The sequence below is a fragment of the Taudactylus pleione genome, unplaced genomic scaffold, assembly GCF_031769625.1.
Source record: "Taudactylus pleione unplaced genomic scaffold, aTauple2 ptg000861l, whole genome shotgun sequence".
Lineage (NCBI taxonomy): Eukaryota > Metazoa > Chordata > Amphibia > Anura > Myobatrachidae > Taudactylus > Taudactylus pleione.
Window position 1 is genome coordinate 539,261 of NW_028285263.1, and position 13,082 is coordinate 552,342.

Genomic DNA, 13,082 nt, shown 5'->3' on the forward strand with positions numbered 1-13,082 from the left:
ACCATCAGCGTGGCGTATGCAGGTATATAGTGACTTGACATCACAAGTTACTAAATAAAAGGAGTCCTTCCAGGTGATGCTTTTGAGGTCTTGTAGTACCGTTGTGGTGTCCTTAATATAGCTTTTTTGTTGGGTCACTAGTGGCTGTAAAAATATGTCCACATAACCTGAAAGGTTTGAAGTCAAAGATTGAATTCCGGATACTATTGGTCGACCTGGAGGGTTGAGTGGATCTTTATGTAGTTTAGGCAATTGATAAAATACTGGTATTCTTGGAGCGTCGTTGTTTAAAACTTCAAATTCTTTTTTGTTTAAGATGCCCAACCTAAGTCCTTCTTCTAAATGTTCATTTAGTTCTCTTTTAAACATTTCCGTGGGATCATTTTCTAATATTTTGTAAGTGGTGTTGTCTGATAGAAGTCTCTCTGTTTCTGTTAAATATCTGGATCTGTCCATAATTACAATGCCTCCACCTTTGTCAGCTCCTTTTATGATAATTTCTTTGTTATTCTTCAATGTTTCTAGAGCTTCCTTCTCCCCTTTATTTAAATTCATCTTGATCTTTGGTATGGATGGTATTTTCTCTAAGTCTTTTTCAACAAGTCTTTGGAACGTTTCCAGTACTGGTCCTTTTATGTAGCTGGGAAAAAAGTTGCTTTGTGGTTTCAAATTTGTATGTTGTATTTCCTGTTCTCCTTCTGTTCTTTCTGTGTCATTTCTAATGATTGGGTTTCTTTGGAAGTACTTCTTCAAACAGAGTTTTCTTATGAATTTGTGTAGATCTATATACATCTCAAACTTATTCGGGTCGTCGAATGTCTCCAGAAATTCTAAAAAATCTTCTGTTGAAGATAATCTTGTTCTTTTTTTCATGCTTGTGCTACCAGGTGGACTATTACTTAGCTCTTGGTTCGCAATTTTCTGTCTTAACTGGTATGCTTCTTTTATATTTTGTCTTATGGCTTCTTTTCTCCCTATTTCATATGCTGTCTTTGATCGATTGATTTGTAGGTTCTCTCTCCCACATGGACTTCTATTATAGCTGAAATTTTTCTGATTAAATGGTAGATAGGTCCTATTTCTCTGGGGTTGGACTGGAGTCTTCAATAGGTATTTATTATTCCTTCTTCGCGGTACGTTTTCCTTTCTTATTGTTGGAAATTGGTTCAGCCCTGTGTCTTTCCCGGTTGTTTTTCTGCATACTGCGGGATCATATGTTTTCTTGTCCTCTAAATCTCATCATTACCGGTCTAATTCAAACAGGCGTTTTATTTGGGTACCATTTGTGTACATTTCATTTCATTGATACAGTTTATCATTTCAGTTATTGCCTGGCCATACTGTATCAAAGTCTATCCATTTAGGACTGTTCATAACACGCTTAATAGATACATGTTCTTTATTACAAGCGCTTCTATATTGTGGTCTTGCAACATTGGTATCAGTTCATTCTGATCTTACTAAATAGATAGCTGCTTATACAGATATTAAGAGCGCATGATTTCCTTTTACCGCATGAACTAAGGGCCTGATTCAGAGCCGCTCGTAAGCGGCTGCTCGTTCGCTCCGAGCGATGTTCGCACAACTGCGCATGTGTATGGGTCGTAAAGCGCATACGCCAACCAGTCATTGCGGTCAGAAATCGAGCACTCGCAAAATAGCGAATGCCTGCTAATTTGAGTGACAGAATGAGGCGTTTGTGGGTGGTAACAGGGGAAGGTGCTTGAAAACGGGGAGTGGAGATCCAAACGCAGGTGCGCCAAACGGTCAAAACGGGCGTTTTAAGGGTGTGCATAATTAATACAGCAGCGTCATCGACCACGTCACTTGGTTGTTTCTTAGCCTGAACTGTTCGCATGATTGCGGTAGGAAAATCCAACCACAAGCACTGCGAGCAGTTCAGACGCCTTTCGATGTACTCGATTAATCCAATAAATAGCGGAGATGACGTAGGATGCGAGCGGCCAGGGGGCGTCTTTACAAAATAGCGAGCGCATGTTTCGTTTGCTCGCTCAGACATAGAGGCGTCAACAGACTGCAAAGAGCGAGCGCTCAATTTAAATAGCCGGCCCCTTTTTCTGAACGAGCGAGCGCAAATAGCGTCCGGCTCTGAATCAGGCCCTAAGTGACTAACAACAGTAATTATTTGAATATTATTGAGCAGAGGCCCTGATTCAGAGCCGGACGCTCTGACAGAGCGCTCGCTCTGAATCAGGGCCGTTCCTCTTACTGTTTGGAGCAGCCTCCTGGCCGTTCGCAGAACTGTGGGTGACCACCCACAGCTATAGCGAGCGGCCAAAATGATGGTCGCGATTGTCTCCCATAGGAACGCCTCCGTCTGGGCAGCCACGCCCCCGGCACGCCCACCAAAAGGGGCGTGCTGTCACTCACCATCGACATCGACATGATGCGAGACCCATAACGACGGCTTGGCCGCTGTTATTCGGGTCTCGCGCATGCGCACGACGGAGCCACCTCCGTCGTGTGCATGCGCACTTGGGCAGCATCGACCCGCTTGCGAGCGCTCAGCGCTAGCGAGCGGGTCTGAATCAGGCCCAGAATTTGTTACTATGATGCGTTGGAGTAATTAAAACGTTCCTCTTCCTAATAATCGGTAACAGACATATCCTGAGCCCCATTTAGGGGTCTATTTATTAACTGGAGGAAAAAGAAGAACCCCGACACAAAGCGATAGCAGGGCCCTCTCGCAGGGACGGATGTACAGTAGCACGCGCGTCCGTTCTGCGGTCTTTAGCACTGTGCATGACCGTATGGATAATAGGGGCGAATCTGGGTGCATCTCAATCTCGTCACCATTTGCGCTGAATGGGCGTAACTGGGCAGTAATGGGGCATTCGCATTTAAGTAATATGATGATAAATAGGGCCCGAAATGCGATCACTGGGAAATTACATTTTGAGATTTTTTTTTTCTCTTTATATAAAATAAATTAAATTGTGCAATTATATATAACGGCGCCTCGGAGTAATCCCAGTGACTTCACTAATGTATTAATGAATTACAAACGCTAAGTTCATCATTATTGTGATACATATCTCCGCCTGGAGTAACAGGTACTTGTGCCTTTCAGTGGACATATAACTATCGCAGATGAAACCTACAGCATTGACCCCATTGCCCATCCTGGGTCACAGGACTATGTGATTACCAGTCTCGGCAAGAGACGCCCAGCACCCGGCTCACACTCCCGGCATCGTCGCTTCCTCGGCTTCACCAACAGAGAGGTAAATCTATTACGTGACTTCTGTAGGATAAGCAAGCAGCTCACTAGCTCTAATAATAAGAATATTACACCAAAATATTATACAACAAGAGCTTTCAATTTAATAAAGGGTAATTTATCACCTGCGCAGCGATGTGGCCATACCCTCTCTCAGTGGGGGAGATGTATCAAACCTTCGGGAGAGATAAAGTAGAGACGTTGGCTCCAGCACCCAATCAGCTTCTGTCATGTATCCAGCACAGTCTATAAAATGACTTTTAGAAGCTGATTAGTTGCTTTGGGCGACCTCGCCACTCTCTCTCTCTCCAAGGTTTGGTACATCTCCCCTCTTGTCCCTCATGCATCAGTTTCTGCCAGTTTTCGGGGAACGCGCGTAGGGATGGTAGTTGATGTGTGGGGGGCGATGTTGTTATTGGGGCACATAGATTTAATTTCTTGCATTTCTGGAAACACATTGGCCAGTACTTCCATACGGTGTGTTTTACGCCATCTAGAGGCAAAATGTTCAGAAAAGTGCATTATTATTATCCACAATATAAAGTCACTGACATATAATGTACAGATGTCATCATGCTTTGGTCAACTCGAACTATCACCCCAGACAACAGTCCCACCAATAGATACGCAGGAGTTGGAACATCAACTTTGCTGGAAATTGCTGCATAATGTCAGTGACTTTACACTCAGTGGCAGATGTACTGTACAGTAATAGAAGGTGATTTACACTCAGTGTCAGATGTACTGTACAGTAATAGAAGGTGACTTTACACTCAGTGGCAGATGTACTGTACAGTAATAGAAGGTGATTTACACTCAGTGGCAGATGTACTGTACAGTAATAGAAGGTGATTTACACTCAGTGTCAGATGTACTGTACAGTAATAGAAGGTGATTTACACTCAGTGGCAGATGTACTGTACAGTAATAGAAGGTGATTTACACTCAGTGGCAGATGTACTGTACAGTAATAGAAGGTGACTTTACACTCAGTGGCAGATGTACTGTACAGTAATAGAAGGTGATTTACACTCAGTGGCAGATGTACTGTACAGTAATAGAAGGTGACTTTACACTCAGTGGCAGATGTACTGTACAGTAATAGAAGGTGATTTACACTCAGTGTCAGATGTACTGTACAGTAATAGAAGGTGATTTACACTCAGTGGCAGATGTACTGTACAGTAATAGAAGGTGATTTACACTCAGTGGCAGATGTACTGTACAGTAATGGAAGGTGACTTTACACTCAGTGTCAGATGTACTGTACAGTAATAGAAGGTGATTTACACTCAGTGGCAGATGTACTGTACAGTAATGGAAGGTGATTTACACTCAGTGGCAGATGTACTGTACAGTAATAGGTGACTTTACACTCAGTGGCAGATGTACTGTACAGTAATAGAAGGTGATTTACACTCAGTGGCAGATGTACTGTACAGTAATAGAAGGTGATTTACACTCAGTGGCAGATGTACTGTACAGTAATAGAAGGTGATTTACACTCAGTGGCAGATGTACTGTACAGTAATAGAAGGTGATTTACACTCAGTGGCAGATGTACTGTACCGTAATAGAAGGTGATTTTACACTCAGTGGCAGATGTACTGTACAGTAATAGAAGGTGATTTACACTCAGTGGCAGATGTACTGTACAGTAATAGAAGGTGACTTTACACTCAGTGGCAGATGTACTGTACAGTAATAGAAGGTGATTTACACTCAGTGGCAGATGTACTGTACAGTAATAGAAGGTGATTTACACTCAGTGGCAGATGTACTGTACAGTAATAGAAGGTGATTTACACTCAGTGGCAGATGTACTGTACAGTAATAGAAGGTGATTTACACTCAGTGGCAGATGTACCGTACAGTAATAGAAGGTGATTTACACTCAGTGGCAGATGTACCGTACAGTAATAGAAGGTGATTTACACTCAGTGGCAGATGTACCGTACAGTAATAGAAGGTGATTTACACTCAGTGTCAGATGTACTGTACAGTAATAGAAGGTGATTTACACTCAGTGGCAGATGTACTGTACAGTAATAGAAGGTGACTTTACACTCAGTGGCAGATGTACTGTACAGTAATAGAAGGTGATTTACACTCAGTGGCAGATGTACTGTACAGTAATAGAAGGTGATTTTACACTCAGTGGCAGATGTACTGTACAGTAATAGAAGGTGATTTACACTCAGTGGCAGATGTACTGTACAGTAATAGAAGGTGATTTTACACTCAGTGGCAGATGTACTGTACAGTAATAGAAGGTGATTTACACTCAGTGGCAGATGTACTGTACAGTAATAGAAGGTGACTTTACACTCAGTGGCAGATGTACTGTACAGTAATAGAAGGTGATTTTACACTCAGTGAAAGATGTACTGTACAGTAATAGAAGGTGATTTACACTCAGTGGCAGATGTACTGTACAGTAATAGAAGGTGATTTACACTCAGTGGCAGATGTACTGTACAGTAATAGAAGGTGATTTTACACTCAGTGAAAGATGTACTGTACAGTAATAGAAGGTGATTTACTCTCAGTGGCAGATGTACTGTACAGTAATAGAAGGTGATTTACACTCAGTGGCAGATGTACTGTACAGTAATAGAAGGTGATTTACACTCAGTGACAGATGTACTGTACAGTAATAGAAGGTGACTTTACACTCAGTGGCAGATGTACTGTACAGTAATAGAAGGCGATTTACACTCAGTGGCAGATGTACTGTACAGTAATAGAAGGTGACTTTACACTCAGTGGCAGATGTACTGTACAGTAATAGAAGGTGACTTTACACTCAGTGGCAAATGTACTGTACAGTAATAGAAGGTGATTTACACTCAGTGGCAGATGTACTGTACAGTAATAGAAGGTGACTTTACACTCAATGGCAGATGTACTGTACAGTAATAGAAGGTGACTTTACACTCAGTGGCAGATGTACTGTACAGTAATAGAAGGTGATTTACACTCAGTGGCAGATGTACTGTACAGTAATGGAAGGTGACTTTACACTCAGTGTCAGATGTACTGTACAGTAATAGAAGGTGATTTACACTCAGTGGCAGATGTACTGTACAGTAATGGAAGGTGATTTACACTCAGTGGCAGATGTACTGTACAGTAATAGGTGACTTTACACTCAGTGGCAGATGTACTGTACAGTAATAGAAGGTGATTTACACTCAGTGGCAGATGTACTGTACAGTAATAGAAGGTGATTTACACTCAGTGGCAGATGTACTGTACAGTAATAGAAGGTGATTTACACTCAGTGGCAGATGTACTGTACAGTAATAGAAGGTGATTTACACTCAGTGGCAGATGTACTGTACCGTAATAGAAGGTGATTTTACACTCAGTGGCAGATGTACTGTACAGTAATAGAAGGTGATTTACACTCAGTGGCAGATGTACTGTACAGTAATAGAAGGTGACTTTACACTCAGTGGCAGATGTACTGTACAGTAATAGAAGGTGATTTACACTCAGTGGCAGATGTACTGTACAGTAATAGAAGGTGATTTACACTCAGTGGCAGATGTACTGTACAGTAATAGAAGGTGATTTACACTCAGTGGCAGATGTACTGTACAGTAATAGAAGGTGATTTACACTCAGTGGCAGATGTACCGTACAGTAATAGAAGGTGATTTACACTCAGTGGCAGATGTACCGTACAGTAATAGAAGGTGATTTACACTCAGTGGCAGATGTACTGTACAGTAATAGAAGGTGATTTACACTCAGTGTCAGATGTACTGTACAGTAATAGAAGGTGATTTACACTCAGTGGCAGATGTACTGTACAGTAATAGAAGGTGACTTTACACTCAGTGGCAGATGTACTGTACAGTAATAGAAGGTGATTTACACTCAGTGGCAGATGTACTGTACAGTAATAGAAGGTGATTTTACACTCAGTGGCAGATGTACTGTACAGTAATAGAAGGTGATTTACACTCAGTGGCAGATGTACTGTACAGTAATAGAAGGTGATTTTACACTCAGTGGCAGATGTACTGTACAGTAATAGAAGGTGATTTACACTCAGTGGCAGATGTACTGTACAGTAATAGAAGGTGACTTTACACTCAGTGGCAGATGTACTGTACAGTAATAGAAGGTGATTTTACACTCAGTGGCAGATGTACTGTACAGTAATAGAAGGTGATTTTACACTCAGTGGCAGATGTACTGTACAGTAATAGAAGGTGATTTACACTCAGTGGCAGATATACTGTACAGTAATAGAAGGTGATTTACACTCAGTGGCAGATGTACTGTACAGTAATAGAAGGTGATTTTACACTCAGTGAAAGATGTACTGTACAGTAATAGAAGGTGATTTACACTCAGTGGCAGATGTACTGTACAGTAATAGAAGGTGATTTACACTCAGTGGCAGATGTACTGTACAGTAATAGAAGGTGATTTTACACTCAGTGAAAGATGTACTGTACAGTAATAGAAGGTGATTTACTCTCAGTGGCAGATGTACTGTACAGTAATAGAAGGTGATTTACACTCAGTGGCAGATGTACTGTACAGTAATAGAAGGTGATTTACACTCAGTGACAGATGTACTGTACAGTAATAGAAGGTGACTTTACACTCAGTGGCAGATGTACTGTACAGTAATAGAAGGCGATTTACACTCAGTGGCAGATGTACTGTACAGTATTGGAAGGTGACTTTACACTCAGTGGCAGATGTACTGTACAGTAATAGAAGGTGACTTTACACTCAGTGGCAAATGTACTGTACAGTAATAGAAGGTGATTTACACTCAGTGGCAGATGTACTGTACAGTAATAGAAGGTGACTTTACACTCAATGGCAGATGTACTGTACAGTAATAGAAGGTGACTTTACACTCAGTGGCAGATGTACTGTACAGTAATAGAAGGTGATTTACACTCAGTGGCAGATGTACTGTACAGTAATAGAAGGTGATTTTACACTCAGTGAAAGATGTACTGTACAGTAATAGAAGGTGACTTTACACTCAGTGGCAGATGTACTGTACAGTAATAGAAGGTGACTTTACACTCAGTGGCAGATGTACTGTACAGTAATAGAAGGTGACTTTACACTCAGTGGCAGATGTACTGTACAGTAATAGAAGGTGACTTTACACTCAGTGGCAGATGTACTGTACAGTAATAGAAGGTGATTTACACTCAGTGGCAGATGTACTGTACAGTAATAGAAGGTGACTTTACACTCAATGGCAGATGTACTGTACAGTAATAGAAGGTGACTTTACACTCAGTGGCAGATGTACTGTACAGTAATAGAAGGTGATTTACACTCAGTGGCAGATGTACTGTACAGTAATAGAAGGTGATTTTACACTCAGTGAAAGATGTACTGTACAGTAATAGAAGGTGACTTTACACTCAGTGGCAGATGTACTGTACAGTAATAGAAGGTGACTTTACACTCAGTGGCAGATGTACTGTACAGTAATAGAAGGTGACTTTACACTCAGTGGCAGATGTACTGTACAGTAATAGAAGGTGACTTTACACTCAGTGGCAGATGTACTGTACAGTAATAGAAGGTGATTTACACTCAGTGGCAGATGTACTGTACAGTAATAGAAGGTGATTTTACACTCAGTGAAAGATGTACTGTACAGTAATAGAAGGTGACTTTACACTCAGTGGCAGATGTACTGTACAGTAATAGAAGGTGATTTACACTCAGTGGCAGATGTACTGTACAGTAATAGAAGGTGATTTACGCTCAGTGGCAGATGTACTGTACAGTAATAGAAGGTGATTTACACTCAGTGGCAGATGTACTGTACAGTAATAGAAGGTGACTTTACACTCAGTGGCAGATGTACTGTACAGTAATAGAAGGTGATTTTTAGGCATGAAAATTGACAAACGTGCCAGAAACTCACCAAACAATGGCCCTCATTCAGAGGCGGTCGCTAGAAGCGAGCGCTCTCTCTGAATGAGGGTGGCCACTTTTCAAGTGTGGCCTCCTGGTCGATAGCTAAGCTGTGGGTTACCACCCACAGCTTTAGCGACCGACCAAGTTGATGGTCGCGATGGTCAGGACCATCGGGGCTTGCGACGAGACCCTAAGATTGGGTCTCGGCAGCCGCAAGCCCCAGGGAGCTTCCTGCTCTGATCGAGCAGGAAGCTCCCCACTGACATCACTGCTGATGTCAGTGCGGCCGCCCACAAGACGGTAAGCGTTCCATAAGGAACACCTACGTTTGTGTAGCCACCCCCCCGCCACGCCTACAAAATGAGGCGAGCTGTCGATCAACATCGACAGCCGCCCCTTTTGTAGTGAGTTCCGGAGCGAGAGAGTTTCTCTCTCACCCTGGGGCTTGCGCACACGTAGTGCAAGAGCTCAGCACTTGCGACCGGGTCTGAATGAGACCCAATGTCTCTGGCCCATGTGTGTAACTACCATAGGTATAAGGGGTGCAGTCGCTATGGGGCTCAGAGCTTAGGTGGGGCCATCTTCATTGTCAGAGTGACATGTGTTATATACAGTTTCCCCATTGGGTGGCACATAGGGGCCCTTACACACTTTTGCTATGGGGCCTATAAATACCTGGTTACACCCCTGCAGTCTGGCCGGTGAGATTCCTGTCCGAGCAGAATAAAAGCCACATTAAACATATTTATTACTAAGTCACTACTTAATGCTCAATATAAGGCCTCTCAAAATAATGCAGAAGAGACATAATTTATTTTTGGGGGCCATATAGTGTTTAAAATAAAAGCATTTAGAACTATACAGACAATGATATTATTATGTTTATTTGGCGCATATTAATTGACTAATAAATGAACGACAGAAGCACCAACTATATTACAAGCTTGTGGTACCACATAAGTCATCATTTAAAATTGCCCCAATAATAAAATGAATTATAAAATATTATGGCCCATCAAGGTGTTTATTATATTTTTTGGTGGGCCCTTAATTGAGTGTTAAATAGTGACACCTGCGCCTAATGTGGCTCTTTGTTATGTGATGCCTGGACAGACAGTGTGAAACGCGCGCGGTTAGAGCCACTTCGCCGTGTATTGTTACTGTGGGCAGGAGAATATGACCAGAGCCTGACGTGTGTTCTCCCCCTGTATCAGGACCGCAGACAGCCCTACAACATCGAGCTCTTCCTGGTGGCAGACATGAAGGAGGTAGGAGCGGCCCGTTGTGTGTATGGTGTTATTCCTTCTCTAGACTCCGATAGCTGAGATTTCACATCGTTCACAGATATTGTTAGTGGGGAGAAAATCCCGACTTTAAACCTAAAGGAAAGATCCTGTATAAAATGGGGGAAAGCCGGTATCTTATAAATATATATAGATGAGACCTATTGTCCGGAGAAATCAGATCATAACAAAATAAGCTAAAAATATAAGGTAACATCTTTGCATTTTCTCTTATATATTTCTTTATGTACTTAGTGCCTGATTCAGACCCGCTCGTGAACGCATAGCGCTCGCAAGCGGATCGATAGCCGGACAATGTGCACGTGCGTGAGCCCCGTAGCGAGTGAATTTTCACTCGCTGTGGGGCTCGCTACAAACGGGGCAGCTGTTGATGTTGATTGACAGCTCGACCCGTTTTGTAGGCGCGCAGGGGGAGTGGCTGGACAAACGGAGGCGTTCCTGAAGGAACGTCTGCCGTTTGTGGGCGGCCCTACTGACATCACCAGTGATGTCAGTAGTGAACTTCCTGCTCTATTAGAGCAGCAAGTTCACTGGGGATTGCGGTGGACGAGACCTACCACAAGGGTCTCGTCGCAAGCCCGATGGTCGCGAGGCCGCCCGCTACAGCTGTGGGTGGTCACCCACAGCTTAGCGAGTGGCCTGGAGACCAGTGAAAAAAGAAAACAGCCCGCCCTGATTCAGAGCGAGCGCTCGCAAATAGCGAGCATCCTCTGAACCAGAGAGACATCTACCTGTAATGATGTATCAGCCGACACATAAGGGCTGCGAGCTATAACAAACGCATCTCACATCTCTGAGCCTCAGGCGATGCTGATGTTCTGGGAGCTGAGCTAATTTTTACTACAGCGCATGCGCGAAAGTCTCTAAAATCTCCACCAACGCCTGCGTTACACAGAGCCTATGCACCAAGGCGCACTGGCGATTACACGTATCAGAAATGTCTTGGACATGCACTGGGCACTGCTGGGCAATGACTGGGCGGAGGCTAAACAGGCGCGCGGGGATTGTCCGTCTTATCGGCGTGTTAGGAGAGTGACGCAGACATGTCGGTGACAGTGGTCGCATACACAGACGCTCCATAGTTCACATAATAGGCCGTACTCAGGCTGACAATCTGCTCCTGCCATAGGGCTGGTGCAGCTCCGACGGTGTAACCGTGATGTCTAAGGACGCACCAATCGGTATTACTGCGTGTACAGATGCTCAGAGTGGTCGTATCGGTCCTTGCACAATCACACGCATGGATGTGCACCCGGGAAGGGATTTGTAGCATAAATTTGCAGAGGGGTGACCACCAAAAAAGCGCAGCCGTGGCTACCACAGAATCAGGCCCTCTGTGTGATGGAACATACGGCTGAGAAGCAGGAATAAAGACGGCAATAGCCGCGGTGCCGCAGGTGAAGCCTCATAGGGCCCCATGTGGCCCCTAGGGCCGTGTGTTCCTCATCATTCACTTTTCTTCAATTAATTGTAGTACAACTTGCTGTAAGTTTATTTATATTGTGCACAGTAATTGCTTTTGTTACAACGCATTTTACTGGGGCCGCACTGCAGGGTTTTTTTGTAAAGAAATCAAAAGGTAAGTACGTTTATTTCCAGGAATTGACCAATGTACTAAAGACAATAAATCACACAGCAGCGCCACATATTAATACATACAGTAATAAATCACAATCAATCACACAGCAGCGCCACATATTAATACATACAGTAATAAATCACAATCAGACAGCAGCGCCACATATTAATACATACAGTAATAAATCACAATCACACAGCAGCGCCACATATTAATACATTCAATAATAAATCACAATCACACAGTAGCGCCACATATTTATACATACAGTAATAAATCACAATCACACAGCAGCGCCACATATTAATACATACAGTAATAAATCACAATCACACAGTAGCGCCACATATTTATACATACAGTAATAAATCACAATCAGACAGCAGCGCCACATATTAATACATACAGTAATAAATCACAATCACACAGTAGCGCCACATATTTATACATACAGTAATAAATCACAATCACACAGCAGCGCCACATATTAATACATACAGTAATTAATCACAATCACACAGCAGCGCCACATATTAATACATACAGTAATAAATCACAATCACACAGCAGCGCCACATATTAATACATACAGTAATAAATCACAATCACACAGCAGCGCCACATATTAATACATTCAATAATAAATCACAATCAATCACACAGCAGCACCACATATTAATAAATACAGTAATAAATCACAATCACACAGCAGCGCCACATATTAATATATACAGTAATAAATCACAATCAATCACACAGCAGCGCCACATATTAATACATACAGTAATAAATCACAATCACACAGCAGCGCCACATATTATTAAATACAGTAATACATCACAATCACACAGCAGCGCCACATATTAATACATACAGTAATAAATCACAATCAGACAGCAGCGCCACATATTAATACATACAGTAATAAATCACAGTCACACAGCAGCGCCACACATTAATACATACAGTAATAAATCACAATCACACAGCAGCGCCACATATTAATACATACAGTAATAAATCACAATCAGACAGCAGCGCC

At 42.6% G+C, this 13,082-nt stretch overlaps 1 protein-coding gene across 1 annotated transcript in view; it reads left to right on the forward strand.

Annotated features, from left to right (window-relative positions):
• The window catches only part of ADAM33 (ADAM metallopeptidase domain 33), a 136,532-nt gene that overhangs the window by 49,530 nt on the left and 73,920 nt on the right, over window positions 1-13,082 (forward strand). Inside the window, exons 6-7 of the mRNA XM_088458860.1 lie at window positions 3,092-3,245; window positions 10,372-10,425. Coding sequence (XP_088314986.1) covers window positions 3,092-3,245; window positions 10,372-10,425 — 208 coding nt within the window. The remainder of the gene's footprint in view (window positions 1-3,091; window positions 3,246-10,371; window positions 10,426-13,082) is intronic.